This window comes from Phocoena sinus, chromosome 15, assembly GCF_008692025.1.
Source record: "Phocoena sinus isolate mPhoSin1 chromosome 15, mPhoSin1.pri, whole genome shotgun sequence".
NCBI classification, from domain to species: domain Eukaryota; kingdom Metazoa; phylum Chordata; class Mammalia; order Artiodactyla; family Phocoenidae; genus Phocoena; species Phocoena sinus.
Genome location: NC_045777.1, coordinates 53,813,243 through 53,840,996, shown reverse-complemented (window position 1 = coordinate 53,840,996; position 27,754 = coordinate 53,813,243). Strand labels below are relative to the sequence as shown.

General features: G+C 53.1%; 2 protein-coding genes across 8 annotated transcripts; both read left to right on the top strand.

Annotated features, from left to right (window-relative positions):
• Positions 1–58: 58 nt before the first annotated feature.
• C15H16orf89 (chromosome 15 C16orf89 homolog) lies at positions 59–11,272 on the top strand. The gene is made up of 7 exons (XM_032606116.1): positions 59–122; positions 4,740–4,944; positions 6,244–6,361; positions 7,730–7,865; positions 8,538–8,642; positions 10,082–10,168; positions 11,142–11,272. Exons 1-7 carry the CDS (start codon positions 59–61, stop codon positions 11,270–11,272), a joined length of 846 nt encoding a protein of 281 aa, XP_032462007.1.
• Positions 11,273–12,342: 1,070 nt separating this feature from the next.
• Positions 12,343–21,149, top strand: NAGPA (N-acetylglucosamine-1-phosphodiester alpha-N-acetylglucosaminidase). 7 transcript variants are annotated; one of them, XR_004345969.1, is made up of 11 exons: positions 12,345–12,522; positions 12,611–13,069; positions 14,066–14,205; positions 15,187–15,295; positions 16,378–16,506; positions 16,992–17,197; positions 17,302–17,402; positions 18,396–18,524; positions 18,684–18,815; positions 18,901–18,964; positions 20,446–20,500. XR_004345969.1 is itself a non-coding variant. In XM_032606856.1 (11 exons), the coding sequence occupies exons 1-11, from the start codon at positions 12,437–12,439 to the stop codon at positions 20,567–20,569; spliced, it is 1,626 nt and encodes a 541-aa protein (XP_032462747.1). In that variant the 5' UTR covers positions 12,346–12,436; the 3' UTR covers positions 20,570–21,149. The 7 variants fall into 7 exon arrangements, 4 of the variants coding, with proteins under 4 accessions (XP_032462748.1, XP_032462747.1, XP_032462745.1 ...); XR_004345968.1 differs by lacking the exon at positions 20,446–20,500 and adding an exon at positions 20,359–20,435; XR_004345970.1 differs by having other exon boundaries at positions 12,346–12,522; positions 12,614–13,069; positions 20,359–21,139.
• The last annotated feature ends 6,605 nt before the right edge of the window (positions 21,150–27,754 follow it).

The window sequence follows — 27,754 nt, the reverse complement described above, 5'->3', positions numbered from 1 at the left end:
AGAGGGTAAGGAAGGACGAGTACATACATACAGATGGAGGGATGGGCAAACAGACACCATGGGCAGCCTCGTTAATGCCCCAGTTCCCAGGGAGGCCACTGCCTTCCGTTACATTGCCAAGGGTGTGAAGCTGGAACGCATGCCCTGCCCACTCCGGGCACCCTCTGAGGTGGGACGGGGCTGGGATCCAGAGACCTTGGCCTCAGGGTGCCTTGGACTTGAGCAAGTCACTCTATCAGTTGGCTTTCCTGACCTGTAAATTAAGGGATGGGGACTTCACATCTCAGAGAGCCCCTCTTGTTCTCATGATCTAAGAGGATAAGGACCAGGTGCCATGGTTGTGACAAACCAGAGGTAAACGCCTCGTCCTGGAATATGAAAGCCTGATTGAGGAAGGCGTTGGGATCGTTTCTCTAGGGAGATAGAGATGCAGGATGCATCACAAGCTAGTCCTGCTTGTACTGCTTGCCCACTTGGCCAACATCACACATGAAATTCAGTCCTCCCAGAGGTCAAGAGGGTACTGTTTCCCTTTCCAGAGACAGGAGGCTGAACCTTGGCAGAATTTCCACGATTAAGAAGTAGGCTCGGGGGACTTCCCTGGTGGCGCAGTGGTTAAGAATCCACCTGCCAATGCAGGGGACACAGGTTTGAGCCCTGGTCCGGGAAGATCCCACATGCCACAGAGCACCTAAGCCCGTGCACCATAACTACTGAGCCTGTGCTCTAGAGCCCGCGTGCCACAACTACTGAGCCTGCATGCCACAACTACTGAACCTGTGAGCCACAACTACTGAAGTCCACACGCCTAGAGCCTGTGCTCCACAACAAGAGAAGTCACCACAATGAGAAGCCCGCACACCACAACGAAGAGTAGCCCCCACTCGCCGCAACTAGAGAAAGCCCTGCGCACAGCAATGAAGACCCAACGCAGCCAAAAATAAATTTAAAAATAATAATAATAAATAAAATTTTAAAAAGGATGTGGACTCAGGTGTTGGAATCCCTGAACCACCTCATCCTAGCTGTGAGACAGGGGGTCAAAATAAGTCACTTTCTCCCCAGAACCTCAGATTTTAAGGTACAAAAGGGGATAAGCATGGTGCCCACTTGAGGGGTTGTTGTAGGGGTTAACAAGTGATGATAGTGACAGGCTTCACCTGGAACAGTCGTTCTCAGTGACACACCCAAGCCAGAAAAAAACGGTTCTTGAGGAGTAAAGAAAAACATACTCTTTTTATGTATAAAGTGCAGATATAGATACGGCACACAAACATATGCAATATATCTACAGTATTAAAATTTCACCTGGGGATTTCCCTGGTGGTCCAGTGGTAAAGAATCCGCCTTACAATGCAGGGGATGCGGGTTCAATCCCTGGTCAGGGAACTAAGATCCACTAGGCCCTCGTGCCACAACTACTGAGCTCACGCGCCTCAACTAGAGCCCGCATGCCGCAAACTACAGAGCCCACATGCCCTGGAGCCTGCACACCACAACGGGAGAAGAGAAAACCTGCACACCACAACTAGAGAGAAGCCTAAGCACAACCACGAAGAGCTCGCATGCAGCAACTAAGACCTGATGCAGCCAAAAATAAATTAAATAAATAAATCTTTAATTTTCAACAGGGACTTCCCTGGTGGTCCAGTGGTTAAGACTCTGTGCTCCCAATGCAGGAGTCATGGGTTCAGTCCCTGGTTGAGGAACTAGGATCTCACATGCTGCACAGTGCAGCCAAACAAAAATTTCACGGGAGTTCTGAACAAAAACTTGTGCAGGAGGAGCCCTCCCACATCACTGGTGGTTGTGGAAAATGGTGCAGCTGCTGTGGAAAGTAGTCTGGCAGTTCTTCAGTAAGTTAAACGTAAGCGTACAGTTACCACGCGACCCAGCAATTGCACTCCTAGGCGTATACCCTAGAGAACTGAAGACAGGTTTTCAAACAAAAACCCGTTAATGAATGTTTATATCACCATCATTTACAGTAGCAGAAAGATGGAAACAACTCAAGTGCCCATCAACTGATGAATGGATAACATGTGATCTATCCATACAATGGAATATTTTTCAGGCATAAAAAAGGAATGAAGCACTGATTCATGCTGCAAGATACATGAACTTTGAAAACGTTATGCTCAGTGAAAGAAATCAGACACAAAAAAGTCATATATTGAATGAGTATTTGTGTGAAATGTCAAGAGTAGGCAAATCCATGGAACCAGAAAGCAGAGGAGTGGTTGCCAGGGGCTGAGGTTAGGGGGGATGGGCAGTGATTGCTGATGGATGTGGGGTTTCTTTTTTGGGGGATGAAAATATTTCAGAATTAGACAGTGGTGGTGTTTGCACAACTTTGTGAATATACTTTTAAGAGACACTGCCAAAGTGTATACTTTAAAAGGGCATGTGAATTTGTAACAGGGAAGAGCTAAATTGGACTCTATGTTCAATCTGTTTCTTTGACTTTAACCTTTGCTTTTCGTTGCTTTTGTTATTATAATCGTACATAATGGCCTGCCTCAGGGAACCCTGCCCCTTTGCCTGAAAGTTAAACTAAAGTGCCTCTGTTCAGCTCACAGGGAGATAATCTGAACACCCCCGCTCCCCCCTCCCCCGCCACCTGTGGATGGCTTCAAGAAAGAAGAAATTAACACATCCCCTCACCAGGGGATTTTCGCAATTATGGCCTTTTTACTTTACTTCCTCATCTCCTCCCCTTCTCTGTACTATAAAAGAAACTGGCATCCAAACCCCATAAGATGGTTTACCGGAGACACTAGTCTGCCATCTTCTCGGTCTGCCAGCTTTCCGAATAAAGTCGTATTCCTTCTCTCAACACCTCGTCTCCCCATTCATTGGCCTGTCGTGCAGCGAGCAGAGCGAGCTTGGACTCGGTAACAAATTATATCTCAAAAAAGCTATTATTTTTAAATGTTCACGGGGAAATGTCTTAAAAGGCTGGAGAAGGGCAAGAATGAAAAATAGATTGAGAAACCCTGACCTGGAGCCTGCCCACAAGGAACATCAGATGCACATTTTGGTGGTGGTATTTTTATTATTCTTACAGATCTATAATCTCTTAACTGAAACCCAGATATGTTTCTGAATTCAGAATTTTTTAGAAAGGGCATATGGCATGCATACACGTAGTAGTCCCAGTGAAGCTCGGGACAGCACCCAGTACTCCAACACTGACATTTTGCAGGGAAACAGATGTACTTTCACAGTGAGTGAGCTGCATGAGGGCGCTAAGTCCTCACTGTCCCAATACGAGAAGCACACGTGGCTGTGGGGCTCTTGAAATGTACCCAGCCTGAGCTGAAATGTGCCACGAGTGTAATACTCCCTAGATTTCAAACTTTGTAGTAGAAAAATGATATTAAAAAAAGAATGCAAATAATTAATTTTTATTGATTTTTCATGTTGACAGCAAGTTGAAAAGATAGTATTTTGGATATTGGGATCTATTTGTTCAAATAAAATAGGTTGTTAACATTCATTTCACCTGCTTCTCTTTGTTTTTTTTTAATGTGGCCACTAGACGACTTTGAAGCACCCACGAAGCTCGCCCTTTGCAGCTCATATTCTGTCCTTACTGGACAGGCTCCACTCTAAGAAATCCTCTGTTCAGTTCAGGGGGCAGGTGTGCCCTCAAACGATCTTATTCCAAACTTATTTTTAAAAAAGGGACTTCCCTGGTGGTCCAGTGGTAAAGAATCTGCCTTGCAATGCAGGCGATGTGGGTTCGATCCCTGTTCAAGGACTAAGATCCCACATGCCGCAGGGCAACTAAGCCTGCGTGCCACAACTACTGAGCTCGCGCGCCTCAACTAGAGAGAGAAAACCCTCACGCCACAACTAGAGAGAAGCCCACGTGCCACAATGAAGAGTCCGCATCCCGCATCGAAAGATCCCGCATGCTGCAACTAAGACCCGATGCAGCCAAAAAAAATAAATAAAATTAAAAGAAAAAAACAGGGGCTTCCCTGGTGGCACAGTGGTTGAGAATCTGCCTGCTAATGCAGGGGACACGGGTTTGAGCCCTGGTCTGGGAGGATCCCACATGCCGCGGAGCAACTAGGCCCGTGAGCCACAACTACTGAGCCTGCGTGTCTGGAGCCTGTGCTCCGCAACAAGAGAGGCCGCGATAGTGAGAGGCCTGCGCACCACGATGAAGAGTGGCCCCCGCTTGCCACAACTAGAGAAAGCCCTCGCACAGAAACGAAGACCCAACACAGCCATAAATAAATAAATAAATAAATAAACCAGTTCCTTGTATGGTCCAGCCCTGCCTCCCAGGCTCCCAGCTCCCAGGTCCGTGGGGGTGAGTGGGGAGATAACTGGCCAGACATCATGACCTGACCCCAGCCCTCCCGAGCTTCGGCCTGTCCCTCTGCAGTCGGCGTCCCCCACCCTCTCCCAGGCCTGGTCCTTAAGACCATCCTAGCCCGTGTCATCGTGAAGTCTGTTCCATAAGAGCTCCACATTCTAACGGAACAAAAGGTGTCAACTAACCCTACTTATATGTCTCAAGCTTCCATGGGATGCGACAGATTTAGTCAGAGCCCATCCCAACACTGTTCCTAGTGATTTTTAAAAATTTTTTTAGAGAAAGCGCTTCCTTTGTGTTTCAAATGCAGTGTCCGAGCCCTGAAGGCACCCGAGTGTGCTCAGGGCTGCCAGGGGAGGGACAGCCAGTTCGTGGGCTCAAAACCACAGGATCCTGGGGGGCGGTTAAGCTCGGCATGGCCCACTGCTCCTGGGTCTCCCCGCAACCCTCTCCTCTCTGCCAGAGTTCCAGCCAGCCATTGAGCCTGGGTCTTGGAAGCTCCCGCACATCTGGACCCGCACCAAGGCCTCCATGGTCTACTCCACGTTTGAGCAGCAGGACTCCTTCTCGGAGGAGCACAGTGACCTGTGCCTGGTGCAGCTGCTGGGAACCGGGTGGCCCCCTGGACAGGCCCCGCTTCCTGAAAATCCCAAAGTGCTTGCCCTCCGCTAGTCCTCCCGTCCCACTCACTCTCCAAATCCCCAGGGGTTTGGGCAAAACCAGGCGCAAGCTCCCCCAAGAGCTGTTCCTTCTCCCATCCCCATCACTGTGAGTCAGCCCCCCTCTCTCCACCTGAGGCTTCCAGCCCTCTCCAAACACCTACCTCCATGCCCTGCACTCCCCAACTGGCTGGTCTCCCCACACCAGAGGGATCTTTCCAAAAAGCACATCTGAACACCCCACCCCAGTGCGAAGCTTCCTTGTTCTCAGGAAAAGCCCCAACTCCTCTGCCCTTCCAGGTCCCCAGGCCACTCCGGTCCAAGCCCTGGGGCCTCTTTTCAGACTTTCAAAAGCACCGGCTCCCTCCCACTTTAAGCCTTTGCCTGTGCCTGGCAGTCGCCTCTGTGGGGCCTCCTCCCACCCTGCCCCGCCCCAGGCCATGTGCCTAAGTAACTCTGCTCACACTTCAGGGCCAGCTCCAGCATCCTTCCTCCAGAACCTTCCCTGACCCCACCACAGGGGGCTGACCTCCCATGGTGGACCGGTTCTCTTAGCCAGATGCAGTTCACATTTGTTTTATGGTTCTGTAGAACAAATGTGAACTGCATCTGGCAAGGAGAACCAGTCCCAGAAGGCAGGACAGGGCTGTAGGCCCCAGAAAGAAGGACCCAGCCTAGTTTAGCTCACCTGCTGTGCAGTGGGCTTGGAGCAAACCCCCAAGGGGCAGCCCTAGGTGCAGGGACCCATGAAACCCATGAGCAGGAGGGGCAGCAGGTGCCCCAGCTCCCACCTTCTCAGCATCCTTCAGAGAGGTGTTTGGGCCAGGACACAGCTGGGCTTGCAGAGGAGCTATGCTCCAGTGAGGGACCTGCCCTGTCCCTTCCATGGGGCAGGCCTGGCACAGGGGGGTGGGCATGCCAGGCCCGGGGATCTGCCGTTCTGGGTCCAGGGGTCTGCTGTTTAGGGCAATTCTGGGAAACATGGTACTTGGGGGTCCCACGGAGAAATGGGAAGTCGCAGCCCCTGGTGGCTCCCCTAACCCAGGATAGCTCCAGCATCGCCTCCCCTGGGCCGGGGGGAACAATTTAGCCAATCCAGACACAGGACACCTGTGTTTATCTGGCATGGCTGTGTGCCTGGACCCTACTGGGGGGGGTCTAATAACTAGAGGGGGCATCAGGACCAGGAAAGCCTCCGTGCCCTCGGGCTTCATTCAGGATGCTTTGAACAGCTTGGAACCACTTCTCCCACAGGACAAACAGCAGCCAGCCCTGCAGGCTCTCCGATTTCTGCAAGACCCTCATGACCAGGCCCGGCTGCTCTGGCTACTGCCTGTCTCACCAGCTGCTCTTCTTCCTCTCGGCCAGAATGGTGAGTGCCTGGCGTGGGCTCAACCACAGCCCAAGGAAGAGGAAGAATGACTGAAAGGGGCTCGTGACAGTGTGGTTTCGTATGTTCACACCTGGAAAATAAGCAGGTTTTAAACCCCTGCTTCAGACCTCAGGAGGCGGAAGTGAGTAGCCTGTCATTGTTCAGCCATGAAATCCAACCACAGTGGTGTGGTGGGGCGGGGGGGTGATGAGATTCTGTTGCACAGAGAACTTTGCATGCTGAACTGGATCTCAGGGTATTAGAAGAAGAGAGAGGGAAGCAGCAGAAAGAACTCAGTAAACAACAGATGGAAAAAGGTCTTAGAACAAAGTCAGTAGCTAGCTGCTTCCAGAAAACCAAACCAAGACCAAAACAGCCCCACCATCACTTCTCCTGTGCCCAAACACTCTTCCAAGCACAAGATTTGCTAGATACACATTTTATTTTATTTTATTTTGGCCTCACCGTGGGGCTTGTGGGATCTCAGTTCTCCGACCAGGGAATGAACCCGGGCCATGGCAGTGAAAGCACCGAATCCTAACCACTAGACCATCAGGGAACTCCCGCTGAATACTCATTTTAAACATATATTTATTTATATACAAAGTAGGGCTTGCTATCTCTATTCAAAAATGTTACTCAATGTCCATAAATTCTTAGCCAAGAAAGGACTTGCTGATTTTAATAGATTTTTGTATTATTATTTATTTGTAAGCTGTCACAGCCCAGTGTTTTTGTAAATACAATAAAAGCCAAGTTACAAGGAAAGTTATTGTGATTACTAGATTCAGCAGATAGAAAGTTGCTCTGACATATTGCTATAGAAGTTTCCAAAGCCTGTTCTCATCCCCTGTCCTTGTCTCTGTGCAACCGCTCCGCGGCCCAGGCTTTGAGCTGCACTGTAGCTGCCTGCTTGCGGGGTTAGGCTGGAATCAGAATGCGGTGACAGAGCGCTTTAGAGCGCCCCCTAGTGTCGGGCGTCGTGTCAGGCACTTCCAGGTTATGGTACCGGCCCCACCCCCACCCACCCCCACACACACAAGCGCCCCTCGGGTGCAGCTCCCATCGGCATCGCCCTTTCCCCATGAAAACCCTTGAGGCTCACAAAGGTTAATTTAGGGGGTGGAAGTCGCACAGCTCCTAAGCTGCAGAGCCGGGGCTCGAACTCAGCTGTCTCTGTCCTCCAGTGACTAAGCCCCACTAGGCTGGGAGTGTGGATAGGGAAGAAATTTTGGGAAAAGGGAAAGGACTTGCCCCAAAGGCAGCCACTTAAAAAACTGTTTCAGAACAGCAGGTCCTTTCCTGTAACAGCGTGCATGAATCGCTCAGACCACCAACTTCCTTGTCTCTTGGTGTTTGTTCCCCCAGACGGAATGCACGAAGGGGCTGTTCCGCCAGAGCCAGCGCTACATGAACCTCTTCTGTGCCAACATGATGGACCTGAACCAGAGAGCTGAGGCCATCGGATACGCCTACCCCACCCGGGACCTCTTCATGGAAAACAGTGGGCCCCCGCATTCTGCTCTAGGAACAAAGCAGCAGAGTGTCCCTGATTCCGGCCACACACACAAACACACACATACACTAGGGCTGCCAGGTTTAGCAAATGAAAATATAAGCGGCCCAGGCAAATTTGAACTTCAGATAAACAACGAATACATTTTTAGTATAAGTGTATCCCAAACATTGCATGGGCTATACTTAACAATTTTTTTCTTTTTTTAAATTTTTTTGCCACACCGTGTGGCATGCTGGATCTTAGTTCCCCAATCAGGGATCGAAACTGTGTCCCCTGCAGTGGAAGAGTGGAAGCGCTTAGTCTTAACCACTGGACCACCAGGGAAGTCCTACTTAACAATTTTTTATTCATCATTTATTGGAAATAAATTTAAGTGGGCATCCTGTATTTTATCTGCCACTGTTTTGACTGCTTCCTGCCCCCAAAATCTGACCCAGTGACGGAGCTCTGGGCATACTGAACAAGGCAGGACCCAGGTTCGGGGGCCCCTGCTTACTAAGGCAGACCCTCAGGGCTGCCTCCTTGCAGCCACTGTGCTGAGTGCCCACCTGCTGGTGCCGCCTCTCTCTAGCAGGTGGCACCATGGTGGCCTTGGGGAGAGGGAAGAGGTGGGCCTGGGGGATAGGCCTGCAGAGGGTCCCCTGTCTTTGCTTCCAGTCATGTTCTGTGGAATCGGTGGCTTCTCCAAATTCTATAAACTCCGGTGGCTGGAGGCCATTCTCAGCTGGCAGAAGCCACAGAAAGGATGCTTTGGGAAGCCAGGTGAGCTGTACTTCCTCCCTGGCTGGGAGCAGGGGTGGGGGTCGGGACGCTGGGCTTCTATGCCAGTTGGGGAAAGGATGTACTGGTGTTGGGGGGGGTGCAGAGAGAGGTGTGCAACATGCACACACACACACACGTGGAAATAGGCTCAGAGTTTTGGAAGCCAAAACTTTGCAGGATGAGGAACGGTCTTGTTGGAAGATATCGGACCCCTGCACCTGTGTTAACAAATTCATTTCTTCATCAAGTATTCCCTGAGCACCTACTATATGCCAGACACAGTTCTAGGCTCTGGAGAAACTAGGCAGGGAAAAGAGGAACAAGGAAGAGAGACAGAAACCACCTACACAAACCAGTAAGTGAAATGCGAGTTCTGATAATGATTGTGAAGGATACATCAGGCTGAGAGAGAAAAGAACATTGGAGAAGCTTCTTTAGGCAGAGTAGTCAGGGGAGATGTCTGAGAGGTGGTGACATAGAAGCAGGGGTGGAGGGAACTATATTCAATATCCTATAATAAACCATAACGGAAAAGAATATGAAAAAGAATATGTATATGTATAACTGAGTCACTTTGCTGTACAGCAGAAATTAAACACAACATTGTAAACTGTACTTCAACAAAATTTTTTTAAAAAGAAGAAGCTGGGACTTCCCCACCGGTCCAGTGGTTAAGACTCCATGCTTCCACTGCAGGGGGCGTGGGTTCAGGGTTTGATCCCTGGTCGGGAAACTAAGATTCCCACATGCCGTGAGTCATGGCCAAAAATTTTTTAAAATAAAGAATAAAAAGAAGAAATAGAGAAAAAGAAGAAGAAGAAGCAGCAGAGGGTGGAAAGGCAGAGGATGCAGCCCCTTTCCAGCCTGTGACACCAGACAGCTGGTCCTCTTTGGAGTATGTCACTTCACCTCTCTGAGCCTCAATTTTCCTGTCTATAAATAAATGAGCAAAATAATCTCCACCTTCCTGAGCAATGAGGAGTAGACATAATACATATGAAACCACCTAGCTTTTGCCAGGTACAGACAAGGCTCCCAGTAAATGCTGGCTTCCCAAATGAGAAGCTTAGGATGCTCAAAGACCAAAGCTTTTGAAATAAGATAGCCTGTTTTAAGACAGAGGCGTTTATAAAATGAAGATTCTCAGGCCTCCAGACCTATAGATTCAGCAGGTGGAGGGGCTGCGGACCCCATTTTCAATGAGCTCCTCTGGCCATTCTGATATGGGTGATTGGGGGACCACAATTTGGGAAACACCAGTAGATGCAGACTGAGGTGGTGTGGAAGTATCTCTACCCAGGGGCACGAGGAAACTTCCAGAAGTGCCTCCAGATTCAAGAGAAGACTTGAGTTGCTTGAGGTGTTGTGAAGAGTAGAGGGCTTAGCCAGTAATATTTAAAAATCCATCTTGAGAAGCTCACCCCTCATTCTTCTCTCAGCTGCTGAAGATGAAGAATTACCCAAAGCCATTCAGTACCAACAGCATCTTTTGAGAAGAGTGAAGAGGCGAGAAAAACAATTTACAGGTAATGAAAATACCCAAGACATGAAACCAAAACCTAGAAAGGATACACACGGCTTGCATTCAAGGAAAACAGGCTCCCAGCATCACCCAGGAGCCAGGGTGGGGGGCCTTTGTGTTTGGGAGCTAGAGGGAAGGGTAGGAGTCTCTCATGCCCTCCTCTTTGAAAGTGGGGAGTCCAGAGATGCTGTCTCCAGTGAAGGGAACATAAAAGAGAAGATTTGGGGCTTCCCTGGTGGCGCAGTGGTTGAGAGTCCGCCTGCCGATGCAGGGGACACGGGTTTCTGCCCTGGTCTGGGAAGATCCCACATGCCGCGGAGCCGCTGGGCCCGTGCGCCATGGCTGCTGAGCCTGCGCGTCTGGAGCCTGTGCTCCGCAACTGAGAGGCCTGTGTACCGCAAATAAAAAAAAAAAAAAAAAAAAAAGAGAGAGAGAAGTTTCAGTGTATTACACACTGAAAGTCACAGAGATAACCGCTCTCAGTCAAAGTCTAGTCAGGAAAACAGAACCTGCATCAGGAACTTCAGCAGAAGGAATTGAATATAGGGAACTCAGAGGTGCTGCAAGAGCTGAAAACAGAAAAGGTGAGAAAACACAGACACTAACCACTGCAGGAAGCCCCTGTCCTCCCTGGAGGCAGAGCTGGAGGGGCCGTGAGAGGAGATGGGGTGAGCAGAACCTGCAGAGGCTGGACACAGAGGAGACAGAGAGGGGCAAGGGGAGAAATACCCTGGCTTCTCCCCTCATCCCACCTGTGCCTGCCTGTGGTGGGCAGGGCAGTCTGGGAAATGTAGTTTGGAGGGGTTGGTGCACTGGGGTTTGGAGCAAAGAAGGGTGATCTTTGAGCCAGGGGCAAGTGATGAACACAGTTCTGGTGGCCGCACGTCCCCAGGCTGGCCGAGGGAACATCTGAAAAGTACTCCCAATGGAACGGTGGCCACCCCCCACCACTCACAGCAGGGCCTGTGCCTCCCCAGATGGCTGCTCTTCCCACAACACGGCCATGGCTGTCGCGGCCCTGGGCGGCTTCATCTACGTCCTGGCGGAACTCCCGCCAGCACACGGAGAGCTGCGGCCGCCCACACCGACACCACCCAGCAGCCACTGACAAGCATGGTTCCATGCCTGCCACCTGACAGGAAGGTGAAACGCACGCCTTTCGTCCTTCCTTCCTTAGTCCTGGGGCCTGGGTCACACCCTGAGAAGGAGGCAGCCCAAGCAAAGCAATCCAGTGTCATCCCCTCAGGGAGCAGGGCTGGGGATGTGGGGCTGGGATGGACCCAGGCTCGGAGCAGATGAATAAATTTAGAGGGCAGTTGAGTGGCGAGTTGGGTCTTGTTCCTCAGCCTTTCAGACAAGTTCACTTGGGATAATTATAGCACCTATCCCTATATTACCTCCACAGCTGTGACAGTTATGTCTGTAGAGTACTGAGAACGGTACCTGTAATGTAGTAGGTGCCAGGTAAATGTTACCTGCTCCTGCACAGTGAGGATGTCGCATTCCGTGGGAGCTTGTCGCGAGGCAGTTGGCGGGGCCGGGGGGTGCGGTGGGGGTGGGGGGCTGGCTCATCAACGTTTCTCTCATTCCCAGCTTGCTTCTCTTCCCTCCTGTTCTGCTTCAGTGTGAGCATAACTAAATGTGTCAGGTGGAGCCCCGACACTAATCTCATGTCTGGGAAAAGACCTGGAAACTTACTATAGGTCCAGGTGTGTCTGTGGTGCTGATTTCAGGCTACGTGCACGTGGGCATTTAAAAAAAACAAAAAAACAAAAAAAACTAGGGGGCTTCCCTGGTGGCGCAGTGGTTGAGAGTCCGCCTGCCGATGCAGGGGACACGGGTTCGTGCCCCAGTCTGGGAAGATCCCACATGCCGCGGAGCGGCTGGGCCCGTGAGCCATGGCCGCTAAGCCTGCGCGTCCGAAGCCTATGCTCCACAACGAGAGGCCACAACAGTGAGAGGCCCACGTACAAAAAAAGAAAAAAAAAAAGTCTATGAATAAAGCGCAAACGTTAACAATTGGTAAAGATAAGTAAAAAGTATAAGAGAATTCTTTATACTACTTTTTTTTGACTTTCCATAGACTTCAAATTACATCAACGTGAAAACTTCCCGCCGCCCCAGCGCCCGCCCCTTCTAAAATAACACAGTAAATTACAGGAAGAGATTTTGGGATATCCAGAAAAGTATAAGCAATTCAGAGCTAAAAGCTGCCACCAGAAGTCCTGAGTCATGTGGGGTGGGCCCACGTGACCGGAGGCCCGAGTCCAACATGGCGGCCTCCATGGGTCGCTGCCTTCTCTTCTTCATTTCACTGCGCGGCTTCCTCGGTGAGGCATCCGGCAACCTCGGCTCGGGGTGAGTACAGCTGCCGGGGGCAAGCCTCGTTGGGGAGGTCCCACAGACCCGGGCACAGCACTCCGAGCTCAGGTCTGCCCCATCCCAGCAGGGCCTCCCGCGACGATGACTTGCTGCTGCCTTACTCCCGCGCGCGGGCGCGCTCGGCCCGGGACTGCACAAGGGTGCGCGCCGGCAGCCGCGAGCACGAGAGGTGGCCGCCGTCCCCCTCAAACCCCGGTGCCCGCGGCCCCAACGTACGCATCTTCGTCTCGCACTTCGCAGACCGCGCGGTGGCCGGCCACCTGACGCGGGCCGCCGAGCCCCTGCGCACCTTCTCGGTGCTGGAGCCCGGCGGGCCCGGCGGCTGCGCTTCAAGGCGCCGCGCCACCGTGGAGGAGACGGCGCGGGCGGCCGGCTGCAGCGTCGCCCAGAATGGCGGCTTCTTCCGCATGGATACGGGCGAGTGCCTGGGGAACGTTGTGAGCGACGGGCGGCGGGTGAGCAGCGCCGGGGGGCTGCAGAACGCGCAGTTCGGGATCCGCCGCGACGGGACCCTGGTCACCGGGTGAGGAGGCAGGGAGTCCCGTGACTGTCTAGGCCCTAGATTCTAGAGCAGAGGGCCTGAGAGTTGAGGTGTAGCCGTGCCGCCGTGTTCAAGTCCCCTAACCAAACTGAGCCTCCGTTTTCTCATCTTCAGGATGGGGAAAGTAATGCCTTCCTTGTAGAGTTTATTCATTTTCCAGTATCGTGTAGCGCTTGCTTTGTGTCGGTAAATGTGCTGCGTACTGAGGATATAGCTGTGAACAAGCACGGCCTTTGCCTTCAAAAAAGGACACTACCCCCCACCCCATTACTAGGAAAAATAAACAAAACCCAGGGAGATAATTAAGTTAATTCAAATTGTATATGTGCAGTGAAGCGTTGAACAGATTGTAAATAGAGTGTTGAGTTTCGGGAAGGTGATAAGGAAAGACTTGTCTGAGGAGGTGACCTTTGAGTTGAGACATGAAAATTAATCACAAGTCAGCCAGAGTCAGAACTGGAGGAAGAGCATTGCAGTCAGAAGGAACAGCAAGCACTAAGGCTCAGAGGTGCAGAGGGGCTTGGTGTGTGTGAGGGACTGAAGGAAGGAGCAAAATATCAGAGGAGGTCAGGACCGACTTTGGTCATTTATTTATTTATTTTGACTTTGGTCATTTTAAAGCTTGCTCTGAACCTGCTGAATACTAGGCTGGTTGGGCCGTAGTAGGAGCAAGGAGGCCAATTAAGAGGCTGTTGCAGGCATCAGATGGTAGTTCGGCTGGGGTGATGGCCTGAGAGATTGAGGGCCATAGGTGGGCTTGTGATCTGTTGGGGATGGTGGTTTCTGTTAAATGAAGTGTAGATTGGGATGCGTAGACTGTTTGCAAAGATTGCTTCCAGGACCAGGCAGGTTCCTGGGCATGAGGAGGAATCAAGTAGCCGGGTGGTGGGGCGGGCGGGGGTAGTGTGTGTGTGGGGGAGGGCACTACCTGCAGCTGCCACTGCTGTTGACTGAATCTCATGCCTTCCCTGTGTCCAGGTACCTGTCTGAAGAGGAGGTGCTGGACACTGAGAATCCGTTTGTGCAGCTGCTGAGCGGGGTCGTGTGGCTGATTCGCAACGGAAGCATCTACATTAACGAGAGTCAGGCGGCTGAGTGCGATGAGACACAGGAGACAGGTGGGGGAAGGGCAATGAGTATGATGAGATGTGGGTGATGAGTGGGGGTGTTGGCAACAAGCCTCTTGAAAACCAGGACCAGTGGGGTGGTGGGGGAAGTCTTTCAACAAGTACTATTCTAGGTATTGGGGATCAGTGGGGATTAAAGCAGATAAGATCCCTGCATTGTGGACTATATAAGAAATGAAATAGATATTAAGTATACTGGAAAGAAGTGGTTAAGTGCTAAGAAAGAGAAAGTTGGAGGAAAGGAGCTATGGACAAGAGAATAGAGAAGTGTTCCTAAAATATTTGTGGACCGGCAGCATCAGCATCACCGAGGAGCCTGTTATAAATGCAGAACTTCAGCCCCTACCCCTGTGCCTCAGTGCTACAGAATCAGAATCCCTGGGGGTGAGGCCCAAGAGTGTGTGTTCTAAGGAGCCCCCTGTGTGATTCTGATTGACATTCAATTTTGAGAACCACTGGGATATGGAATACTGGGACAGGGAAGGTTCCCCATGGCCCTGATGTGGAAATGGGCTGTTTTAGACTGTGCAGTCAGGGAAGGCCTCATGGAGGAGGTGACTTAGATTAGAAGGCACAAGCCATGGGAAGAGCTGGGGAGAAGTGCAGTCCAGCCAGAAGTAGAAAGTGGCTGCAGGGTGTTCAGAGGCATGGGCCCCCAGGAGATGAGGTAGAAGAAGCAGGCTAAGGAGGTCATGCCAGGCCTTGATAAGGCATTTGGATTTTGTTCTAAGGACAGTGGAGGCCGTTGGAGCATTTTCACCTGGAGTTTGATCTTGATTTACATTGAAGAACAGCCCTTTGGCTACTCTGCGGAGACCGACTGGGGCGGGGCACGGGAAGAGAGATGTTGCATGCATAGACCTGGAGGTGGAGAGTGATGTCTCTGTGGAGAGTGACTGGCAGGAAGTGGCAGGCAGAGCTTAGTAGGCCTCCCGAAGGGCCAGGTGATCAGCCAGGCTGCCTCTCCTTCAGGTTCCTTCAGCAAATTTGTGAACGTGTTGTCAGCCAGGACAGCCGTGGGCCACGACCGGGAGGGGCAGCTGGTGCTCTTCCACGTGGACGGGCAGACGGAGCAGCGGGGGTGAGTGCTGTGAGCCAGGGCCTCTAGGCCTGGGCTGAGTCCTGCTCTGAGGAACTCCAGCCCACCAACAGCTGCCCTTCTGACCTCCAGCTGTTCCCTGGGGATGTTCACATCCATCTGTTCCCTGTCTTCCCACAGGCAGAGGGTCCCTAGATCTGTCCCACTTCCAAGAACTCATCATCTTCCACACACTTGCTCTCAGTCTCGCCACCTTAGGGCCTCATCTCTCCTGAGCTCTGATTGGGGTGAAAGGAAATTATCACAAAGTTAGCTGGGAGTAGACCTCGGTTCCAATCCTAGCTTGGCCATCTGCTAGCTCTGTGGCCATAGACAAGTCATTTGACCTCTCTGAGCTGCTGTTTCCTCCTCTGTAAAGTGAGTGTGCTAGTCTGCTGTTGCTGTGTAACAAATTAGCACAGGCAGCGCTGATTTGTTAGATCAAAGCTCTGTAGGTCAGGAGTCAGTGGGTGGGGGGGCCCAACTGAGTTCTCTGTTCAGGATGTCCTACAGACAAAACCCAGCTGTTGGCCAGGCAGGGTGCTTATCTGGAGCTTCTGGGGAAGAATCCTCTTCCCAGCTTCTTCAGGTTGTTGGCAGAATACAGTTCCTTGGAGTTGTAGGACTGAGGTCTTTGTGTCATTGCTGGCTGGGGGCCTCTCCACTCATGAGGCCGCCCACGTTCCCCCTTATGTATATACCCTCCTCTTGTATATCTTCAAGCTGAAAGGTGTGTCAAATCCATCTAATCCCCTTGTATTTCCAGTCTCTCTCACTTCCTCTTCTGCCTCAGCCATAGAAAGCTCTCTGCTTTTAAGGGCTCCTGTGATTCCATCGGGGCCACCCGGATAATCCAGGACAGTGTGCCCATTTGCAGACAGCTGTGCCATGTATCATAACACGATCAGGAGAGTGATCTCTTGTTATAGTCATAGCTTCCCGGGATTGGGACAGGACACCTTTTGGGGGGCACTTAGAAATTTGCCTGCCATAGTGGGTGTGTGATACTGTCCACTGTGGAAAGTAAGATGCATTAACCCAGAAATGGCTGTGGCAAGGTCAGCAGCACTGGTCTTGTGCCACAGCATTAACCTGTGGGAGATGGCGGAGTTCCTGCTGAAACAGAACGTGGTAAATGCCATCAACCTGGACGGAGGGGGCTCTGCCACCTTCGTGCTCAACGGGACCTTGGCCAGTTACCCATCCGATCACTGGTAAGCATACCAGAGCCCCCTTGTTGAGGTCCAAGGCCAAGCTTGTCCCCAACTGTCTCATTCAACAAATACTGAGTACCTACTCTGTGCCCGGCTCTGGGGATTCAGCAGAGAGCAGGAGGAGCCAAGACCCCTGCTTCTCGCTGCTTACAGGAAGTATATGTAGCGTACCAGCCCACCAGCCCAGGCCGATGGAAGGGGGTGATTGGTCAGGAAAGACCTGAGGATAGTGAAGCATGAGCTGAGATCTGGAGGATGAGGGGCTAGGTGGGCATGGGAGAGCCTTCTGGGCATAGAAGAGCATGTGCAAAGGCCCTGGGGTGGAAGGGATTGTTGGGGGTGGGAAGAACCTGTAAAAGGCTGGAGAAGGGACAATGAAGAGAGGCAGGGAAAGGCAGCCCTCAGGGGCTGCAGTGGGGGGGTTTGAGGGTTTGCTGGGGTGGCCAGCACTTCAGCCTCTCTTCACACTCCTGTTTCTTCTGCAGCCAGGACAACATGTGGCGCTGTCCTCGCCACGTGTCCACCGTGGTGTGTGTGCATGAGCCCCGCTGCCAGCCGTCTGACTGCAACGGCCACGGGACTTGCGTGGAGGGGCGCTGCCAGTGTACGGGGCGCTTCTGGCGGGGCGCCGCCTGCAGCGAGCTGGACTGTGGCCCCGCCAACTGCAGCCAGCATGGGCTCTGCACGGAGAGTGAGTGGGACTCTTTGGGAGGCAGCTCCAGCCCGGGCTCCCCGCTCTCACTGCCCCAGCCCTGCCTGGGCCCTCACCTGACCTTCTCGGTCTTGTCTTGGCAGCCGGCTGCCGCTGCGAAGCTGGATGGACAGGGTCCAACTGCAGTGAAGGTAAAAGCCACCAGGCCAGCCTCCTCCCCAGCCCCCTGGTCACACAGGAGAGGGTGAGCCTGGCAGCTGCGAGCCTCAGCTGCCTTTATCCCTGCCTCCTGGTCTGCAAGTCGCTTCCCTCTTGTCTCATGCTTTTGCCTCATGTGTAAATCACTGTATTAGTGTCCTGGGGCTGCTGCAACAGATTCCACCAACTCAGGCTTAAAACATTACTTTATTCTCTCGCAGTTCTGGAGGCCAGAACTCCATAATCAAGGGGTCAGTAGCGCTCCACTGGCTCTGAAAGGTCTGGGGGAGGGTCCTTCCTGCCTCTTCCAGCTTCTGGGGGTCCCATGCATTCCTGGACTGGTGGCTGCATCACCCCATCTCTGCCTCTGACTTCACGGGCACAGCCTTCTCCCCTGTCTGTCTCCAGTCTCCCGCTCTGTCTTCTTACAAGGACCCCAGGCCACTGGACTTGGGTCCACCTTAAGTGCAGGATGTTTTCATTTCAAGATCCTTTACTTAATTGCATCTGCAAAGACCCTATTTCCAAATAAGTTCACATTCACAGGTTCTGGGGATTAGAACATATCTTTGCGAGGACACAGCTCAACGCACTTATAACCCTCCATAGCTTAAATCCTTAGTGGCTTTCTTTGGCTCTGAGTGAAAAATTTGAACTCCTCAGCATGACCTGCCAGGCCCTGGGGGCTCCAGCCACGCCCTGCTCTCCAAGCCTCAATGTCAGTTCCTCAGAGTCCTCCCCACCCCACCTCCTCAGTGCTTTGCTGCTGCCACAATCGGTCCCGTCCCTCCAGTGTGTGTCCTCCCTTGTCCTTTGACACCTGTTTTCTGGCTTGCTGGCTGCCTGCCCTCAATGAGATCATAGCCTCGGGGCCTGCCACGTACCAACTTCCCCAGAACTATCTGTTGGGAGAACATGTGAACCTACAGGGCCACTTGGGGCGAGAGAGTTGCGTTTGCAATCCTGTTGGCCCCAGCCTGGGGTGGGGTTGGGGGGGGCAGGACCAGATTTTGCAAAGGCCCTGCTTCCCCCATCCCAGCATGCACCAGCGGCTCCTTCGGGGAGGACTGTGCCAAGAAGTGTCAGTGTCATAATGGAGCCACCTGTGACCCCGTTCGGGGCACCTGCGCCTGTCCCCCTGGCTTCACTGGAGACATCTGTATGCAGGGTAAGCTGGAAGGGCCCCTGACTCAGCCAAGAGGGAGCCCCGCCCAGGGATGCTTTTGCATCAGCTCAGCTCAGCACACCACTGGGCCCATCCTGGCAGTGCAGAGAGAGGCCCTGCCACCAAGGCCTCCACCTCTGTCCTCCTGGCTCCTCCCTGCAGAGTGTCCCCTCGGCTGGTACGGGCCAGACTGCCAGAGCCCTTGCAAGTGTGAGCACCAGTGTCCCTGCGACCCCCAGACCGGCAACTGCAGCCTCGCCTGGTCACGCACCTTGAATAGCATCCTCTCCCGAGGTACGGCCCCTCCCAGGCTCCCCGGGGACAGCAGGGGGCAGACCCCTCCTCTCCCAACCTTCAGCCTCTCCCTGGCATCTTGCAGTGAAGCAGTGTCTCCCGCTACCTGAGGACACCCTGCGGGCAGGAGAACTCTCCCTTTTCACCAGGTAGGTACTTTGCTGGGAGCTGGGGCAGGGGTGGGAGGAATCCCCCCTCCCTCTGCCTTTGAGGCGTGGCCTCCGCTCAGGGTCTGGGCAGGGCTAGGAACTGGCAGCTGGGCACCAGATGACAATTCTCTGACATAAGCACAGGGAGAGTCCTAGGTGATGCTCGCAGCCACCTGTGCTGTCCAGGGAGCTGCTGAGAAGGACCCTGGCCACCACCCCAGTGGAATCTAGGGGCCAGGGTGTGGGCTTTTTTTCTCAGCTTCCGGTGCAAGAAGCCCTGAGCAGTTCACGTCATTTCTCTGACACCTGGGGGTGTTCACCCCTCGTATTGGGTCTTTATTTTCTAGTTGCAGGGGGTCTTCAACTTGACCTCCAGGGGAGTGTGTTAGAGAGCTGGGTTCAAGAACCAATGCTGTCGGTCTGGGAGCCCCACTTGGAGAACCTCTCTTCTCATGGTTCTCATGTCCCATAGCCCCCCTGGGTGCCCGGCCCAGCCCCATCCCCTCAAAGTGGGAAGCAGGTGTAGGTGTGAACGAAAAGCCCCTTGGCCTTGTCCTGGAGGCAGCACCTGAGAGCTCATCACAAACGCAGATCCCAGATCCCTCCTGGAGGTCCTGACCCTGAGTCGGGTGGGGCCTGGAGGAAAATCCTGGAAATGTGCTGGGAATTGCAGCGGACCAGGGACAGTGGTTCCCGGGAGCCCTGCACCCCAAGCTCAGCCTCCTCGGGTGTGAGACCTGCAGTGAGGGAAGGGGTGCCATGGGGTGCTGAAGGGCACAGCTGCAGGCCCTGCCACCCGAGCAGTCTGCTTTTGCATTGAGGGCTTCAGACAAAGACTCACGTGAAGGAAAAAAGATCATTGAAGGACCCCACCCATCCCCGCCAGCTCCCTGCCTTGGAGGAAGGGGTGTGGGTCCTCCCTGCTCTGTGTGCTTTGAGGACCCTGGAGAGAACCCAGCCTCTGTTGTCAACATCCCCGGAAGCACAGAATGCAAACTGCTGCTTCCCGGGGCAGATTAGGTCCCCAGCTGTATTACATGTGGCCTGTACCCACTGAAATTTACACTTATGAGCAACATCTGAAACTCAGTAACGTTCATGTAAAAATCTTTTTTTTTCCACGGCTGCTCTTGAAATATCAGGAGATGTGGCCGCACTGGCCTTAGTCCCACATAACAACTGTCCCCGCTGCTCCCGAACATGCGTGGAGTGTGCCCTCCACCCCACCAGGCCCATTTGTTCTTCGACAGTGTACGGTCCCTGGAGGCCCCCGACCCTGTGCCCCTGTTCTGGGAGGAGGAGCCAAGTGAGGGGAGGGAGGGAGCCTCTCCAGCACACCCCCAGCCCGAAGCGCCCAACAGTGTCCCCGTTCGGGGTTTCTCTCCTGCCCCCAGGACCACCTGGCTGGCCATCACCTTGGCCCTGGTTTTCCTTCTGCTGATCAGCACAGTGGCAAACGTGTCCTTGTTCCTCGGGTCAAGGGCAGCGAGGAGCCGGCACCTGGATGGGGCCTACGTCTACCACCCACTGCAGGAGATGAACGGGGAGCTCCCGGCTGCTGAGAAGGAGCAACCAGGTGACACCTGTAACCCCTTCAAGGACTGAAGCCTCCAGCTGCCCATCATGACCTGTTCTGGAGGCTCGTTGCCATGAGCTCTGGCTTCTGCAGGGGAAATTCCAAGGCCACTGACCATTTGGGTGGTCTCGACCCATGTGCCAAGCCAGGCTTCTGACAGCACCTGTGCCTCAGCCCCTCACCTGGCCGCCTGCCGTGGCACGTGCAACCCTAGCGATACAGCGCGCCCTGGAGAGACTCTGCCTCCTTCCCCGCCTGCCTGTGCCTGCCGCTTACGAGGCCTGTCCCCCAAGGGCCTGCCCCGCTGCTGCCAGAGAGCCTCCAGCCTCCTGGGGCAGGGGCGCTGCCAGTGGAACTGATGATGACCGAACTGTGGCCAAGTGGCAGGGTCCAGCCAGCCCCCTTGGATGGGGTGAAGAGACTATGGCCACATCGAGGGACCCTTTTTTACAGACCTCATCACCGAACTTGCCAACTAGAATTCTATTTCCTGTCATGGGAAGCTCCTTAAAGGGAAGAGGGGTGAAATCATGTTTACAGGCTCTCTTATTTTGTCCTGCCGCCAGAAGGGTTTTTCTACCACTTGAATAAATTGATATAATAAAAGGACCCCTGGAGCGGCATCTGAATGCGGAATCGTGGAATTGAGGGACCCCTAGATTTTGACAGGTGGGGCTGCTTAACCTGAGTCAGGGGCATGTCCAGCTCCCTTGTCTATTTTGTTTAATCCAGGGGTTCTCACTTTAAAGTGTACTCGAATTACCTGGAAGAGCTTGCTAAAAATGCAGATTCTGGCCTGGGCTGGAGCCTCAGAGTCTGCAGGTCTCACTGAGCTCCCAGGTGATGGCTGCAGGTGTCTGGACCACACTTTGAAAGAGGAATGTTTAGTCCGCACCATGTTTTAGTAGAATTTAAATTACCAACGCTTAAAAGTCAAGAGGTTAACTCCAGTTTTCTGGTTTCTGTCTTTTTTTATATATATAAATTTATTTATTTCTGGTAGCATTGGGTCTTCGTTGCTGCGCACGGGCTTTCTCTTGTGGCAAACGGGGGCTATGCTTTGTTGTGGTGCGCGGGCTTCTCACTGCAGTGGCTTCTCTTGTTGCGGAGCACGGGCTCTAGGCACATGGGCTTCAGTAGTTGTGGCTCGCGGGCTCTAGAGCACAGGCTCAGTAGTTATGGCGCACGGGCTTATTTGCTCCGCGGCATGTGGGATCTGCCCAGACCAGGGCTCAAACCCGTGTCCCCTGCATTGGCAGGCAGATTCTTAACCCCTGCACCACGAGGGAAGTCCTCTGGTTTCTCTTTAAAAGAAAGAGCTCGAAGCCCCAGCTGATGCCCTCCTGCTGCAGCAAGGAGGCAATGACTTGTCCGAGCTGAGAATGGCTGGTGCCATCTGGATCTGTCCTCTCCAGCTCATAACAGCCCCAGCAGCTGGCTTCCCTCACCTGTGACCTGCATCCCGGCGAGTATTAGAGTTTGTAACTTGTGGCCTCGAAGGGTCTTTAGGAAGTGCCTGGTGACACCCTGCCCCATGAATATAATATCACACTGTGTGCTTAGCAGCTTTTGGGGGAGGGGAGGTGGGGGAGGCGCTGCTGTTTCCAGCAGGTCCTCAAATAGATCCAGGCATGTGATGGACTGAATGTTTGCATCCCCCCAAGGTTTGTATGTTGAAGCCCTAACTCCCAATGTGATGGTATTTGGAGGTGGGGCCTTTGGTTTAATTAAATTAGGCTTAGATGAGGTCATGAGGGTGGTGCCCTTATAAGAATTGGAGGAGACAGGAGAGCACCATCTCCACGTGCACACAAAAGGACAAGGCTGTGAGAACACGGTGAGAGGATGGCTGTCTACAAGCCAGGAAGCAGGCCCTCACCAAGAATGGAATCTGCCAACACCTTGATCTTGGACTGTAACTGTAGCGGTTACCTAGCGCTGTGCAGAAAACGAGCCCAAAACTGGTGGCTTTAAACAACCAGTCATTGCTTCTCATGAAAAATAATTCTTTCTTGTGCTTCTAAGGTCAGCTGGGTGATTCTGTTGATCTGGGCTAGGATCAGTGAGTCCGGCTGGGCTCGCTTATGTGCCTGCCATCAGCTAATGGGCCAGCTGGGGCCTGGTCTGGGGTGGCCACAGCTGAGGACATAGCTCTGGTCTGCGTGGTGTCATCCTCCAGGAGGCTGGCTCAGGCTTGGGATGAATGTGGAGATGGGGATCCAGGGAGAGATGTGAAGCCTCTTGAAGCTTCACCCCTTGATGAAAAGCTGCAAAGGAACATGAATGCAGGAGGCTGACTGAACCCATCACTGCAGCTGAGCTACTGTGACACGGGTCTAATTTCACTTTAGAAAGGAAGTATTCGGTTCAGAGAAGTGAAATATCACAGGCCAGCTCCCAGCCTCCAAGTTCCTGCAGGAATGCATCTGTGGGTCTGTACGTCTTTGTCTCTCCTGGAGACAGGGTGTGGAGAGCTGCCGTGCCAGCCTGCGACATTCCCTACAGGGAACAGGATGTTTGGGTCCTACAGTAGGTGCCACAGGCCAGGGTCTGTTGGTGTCCTGGGGCACATCTCATCAAGCACCTAGTGGACCCATCAGCCCACAGCCCACAATACCTACCACCAAGCCACCAAAAGTTCTCCCTTCTCACTCAGCCCCCGTCCCGAGTTTGTGACCAGGTTGGAGGAAAGAGGGGAGTGGTTTTCACAGCATGTCCAGGAACTTGACCACCACTTGTCCAAAGATCCAGGAGAATGCTGCAGGTTTTTATTCCTCCATCCAGAAATATAAACAACCAAGTTCACGTGTTCCTCCAGGGACCTTGTGTTTCATCTCCACCTGGAAGTTTAGTTTTGTATTTTGCTTTTATTTACTTATTTTTTGGCCACGCCGTGTGGCATGCAGGATCTTAGTTCCCTGACCAGGGGTTGAACTTACGCCCACTGCAGTGGCAGCGCAGACTCCTAACCACTGGGCTGCCAGAGAAGTCTCGTATTTTGCTTTCTTTTAATGAACCCCTGGGCTGCTTTGATGTTTTGCCGCCAGCGTTCAAGGGTAGGAAATAGTTTCAAGAGCTCGGACAAGTTCCCAGGCACCTTAGAATCGATTTGGCATATTCTTTTTGTTTCTTTCTTTGTTTTGTTTTGTTTTTTTTTGCGGTACGCGGGCCTCTCACTGTTGTGGCCTCTCCCGTTGCGGAGCACAGGCTCGGGATGCGCAGGCTCAGCGGCCATGGCTCACGGGCCCAGCCACTCCGCGGCATGTGGGATCTTCCCGGACCGGGGCACGAACCCGTGTCCCCTGCATCGGCAGGCGGACTCTCAACCACTGCGCCACCAGGGAAGCCCAATTTGGCATATTCTTAAGACAGCTCCCAAGCCTGGCTGCAGGTCTGAATGTATTCCCCCAGAATGACCCACTGAATCAGAATCTCAGGGGCGGGAGTTGGGGGGTCAAGGAATCTACAAGGAGCACCCCCGGGGATCCTGAGGCAACAAGCTGTGGAAACCCTGGTCTTGAAGGTTCTGATGTCCACTGAGGGCATCTTTGTTCTCAACTGTGCTGGCAGCTGGCTGGAGAGTCACAGTGCTGGGCACAGGCCTAGTGGACTCCAGGCCAGAGGGAGCACAGCAGTACCTGGGGAGGGTCCATCGTGGCGTGCCTGAGGGTCCCTCGGACACTCTGAGCCATGTGAGTCCTGCCCACATTCGCCCCCCCTGTGGCCCATGGATTTTTTAAAAATTTGTCACAAGCAGGTATCTATCTTTTTTTATTTTACTTATTTTAATTTTTTTTTTTTTTTTTTTTTTTGGCCAGGCTGTGCAGCTTGCAGGATCTTAGTTCCCCGACCAGGGATTGAACCCAGGCCACAGCAGTGAAAGCGCTGAGTCCTAACCACTGGACCACCGGGGAAGACCCACTGGTATCTATCTTTGCCCAGCATCCAGTCTCTCTTCTTTCAGTAACTTCCCTTCTTAGGCTGGGTCCCCTGGCAGCAGAACCTGACACTAGGATGTGAGGGCAAGTAGTTTATTTGGGAGGCGACCCCAGGAAGCCCTGCTGGAGGACGGAAAAGTGAGTCTGGGAAGGGAAGGCAGCCCGTACACGGTGCCTGAGTGAGCAGCTCCCACTGTGGGCGGCCAGGCTCAACCCCTGGGACCTCTGGGGGGTGGAGAGAACGCCTCGGAGTTGGCCACCTGCTCACAGGGAGCTGAGGGTGTTTATCAGCCTACGTTCCTTCATCAGGTTGAGAACTGCTCCTGGGGGTTAACTCCCTGGCACGTCCAGTCTGCCCTTCTCAGGGACGGGGTGATGCTCCAGCCCCAAGAGGTAGCCATCAGAGAGAGAGTTGCAGGTTCATATATCCAGATGTCCTCTGCCCAGGGAAGGTGGGCAGGGCATCGAGAGCCACAGCCGAGAGCCTCCCTCATGTTGCCTTTAGGTAATACCTCTCCCCCAGTCTCCATCCTTGTGGTCTGGCTGGCACTGTCACCTCCCTCCAAGTCCCAGGTGGTCTCAGTGGATGGTTCAGAGATAGGCATCTGTCCCAATCGGCCAATCAGAGCCCACCCTGGAACTTCTGCTGGAAGTGGGGGTGAGAAACTCTGCCAGGATTGTCCAGCATCCAGGGTGTGGGCCACATGGAGGAGAGTGATGCCAATATGGAGAAGAACCCAACCAAGAAAGGGGGATATTTGATCCCCTGGATCCAGCTATACCTGAAGCATTCTCGGACTTCCCAATTACATGGACCAGTAAATCCCCATTTTGCTTGAGAGAGTTTGTGTTGGACTTTGGGGTCTCTTGCAACCCCAAGAATCTGAAACTCATGACATTTTGGAGTCGGGAATTTGCAGAGCTTAGATGGGACATGGAGCAGGAGGCAAGATAGTGTCTGAGATTCCAGTACCTACCTGTGGTGTTGGGGGAACACCTGTGACACGAATATACAGGAGCCTAAGTCATCGGTACTGCTGGTCGGGGTTAACATGGGCTACTTATGGCTGTGCAAGTGTTCCCTCCCCACCCCATGGGAGTGATGGAAGACTCCCGGGCACAGAATGTGTACTAGAAGTCCTGGGGGCCTGACTTGGAACCCCAAGAGTTCTGTGTGTTGGGCAGTTGCCATGGTGACATGTGTCTCAGCTGCTGGGCTGCTCCTTATTTAGTTAGTATCTTATTTAGTATCTGGAAAGACCCCAGAAGAAGATTCCAATCCTGGGGTCAACGGGTGGGCTCAGGGGCCCTGAAATGGAAACGGGATTCAAGTGTGATGCCACAGCTTTCATCGGATTCTCGAAGGATCTGTGTCCTGGCTCCAGGACTCTTAGGTCAGGGGTTTCAAATTGTACCTTTTGGGGACCCGCATTTCTCAGCAGTGCCTTGGTGGGTGCTGAAGGGAGGGGAGGGGAAATGGGTTGGGGATAAGTTTGAGAGCCACCCAGCGCCTTTCCTTCCGGCTCTTTCCAGCTCCTTCCAGGCTCTGCCCAAATTCCCACAAGAGCTACTGGCACCCTGAGACCCGCCTCCTCTGCAGAGGCCCCTGGCCTCAGAGGGAGAATTGGTCCCAGAGGAAGCCTTTGGGCCACAGCGGGGCTGGCTGTGTTGTGTTCTGCCCTCTCTGGACCGAAAACCCAAGGCGCCTCCCAGACGTCAGCAGTGGAACCTGACCCCAGCTCAGACCTGACCCCAGCTCACCTGCCACAGGGAGCTCTTAGCCACACCCATGGCAGCTGGCTGTTGTGAGAGCCCCTGCCCAACAGCTCCTGGGCAACCAGTGGAAAAGCAGCAGCTGATTGCTACCTCTCCGGGCGGGTGGGGGCGGGGGGGGGGGGAAGGGGGGCGCCGAACGCAGCCACAGGAACCGCACCTCCTCTGCTCCCCCGACAGCCCTTGGCCTCCTGCTCCAAAACAAGGGACCCTTCCAGTGGTTAGGACTCAGCGCTTTCACTGCCGGGGGCCCGGGTTCAATCCCTGGTCGGGGAGCTAAGATCCTGCAAGCTGCATGGCTGTGGCCAAAAAAAAAGGGAGTCCCACGACGCCTGTGACACCTTACTCCGTGTCCCAGGGGCGCTCGCAGGAAGGACAGGGGCCACCCCAGACAGGCCCCCGCCCCCTCCTGATGTCAGGACTTGGCTGTCCTCCGATGCAACTCTGGGACTTGGGTAAAACCCAGGGGAGAGGGCAGAGCAGCCCAGGAAGATGGACAGCAGGGCCCTCACCTTCACCTGGATACCTGGCAAGTAGAATCCAGGAGCCCACTCCCAAGACTCGGTGTTGGCAGTGATGAGTGGGGCCTAGAGGCCCGCATTTAATACACTGAAAACTGCACGTGTGTCTGTTCATGCACTGTATGCATATGTGGTGGGTTGAATAGTGTCGCCCCAGAATTCGTGTCCACCCAGGACCTCACAATGTGACCTTACATGGAAGTAGCATTCTTGCCAGTGTAATTGGTTAAGGGTCTTGAGATGAAATCATCCTGGATTTAATGGGCCCTAAATCCAATGACTGGGTGTCCTTATATAAGAGACGACACAAAGAGGTGAAGGCCAGGTAAAGACAGAGGCAGAGACTGGAGTGATGTGGCCACAAGCCAAGGAACACCAGGAGCCTTCAGAGGCTGGAAGAGGCAGGAAGGATCCTCCCCTAAAGCCTTAGGAGGGAACACAACCCTGCCAACACCTTCATCTCAGACTTCTGCCCTCCAGACTGTGAGGGAATCAATTTCTACTGTTTTAAGCTACAACTTTGTGGTAATTTGGTACGGCAGCCCTAGGAAACTAATACACTACATTTGTGCTTTATATGTTAAAAACGTGATTTTTTTGTGCAACCCTCTTCCCTCTGAGAACCAATCTGCAACCCCTTAAGGGTGATGTCACCCCTGTTGAACATGCTCTTGAGTCTTTTAAGCAAAAGCTGAGTAATTCTTGAACAAACCCAGGGAAACCTCCAGGGTTCTAGGAAGTAGACAACAGAGGTATATCCAAATCTAAAACGTTTAATGCTTCTGGTTGGAGCAAACAATCAGGTGAACAAGAAACATCGTGTTTTCCTGGCTGAAACAGACTGTGTGATCAGTTCATTTTACAGGGGGAGAAATTCCAGACGCAGGGTAGGAAAAAAAGTCTCAACCCGTGGGGAGAACATTCTGTAGCTCGTTGAGGGAAACACCACTTGGAATGATGCTCTTACAGATGAGTGGATGTG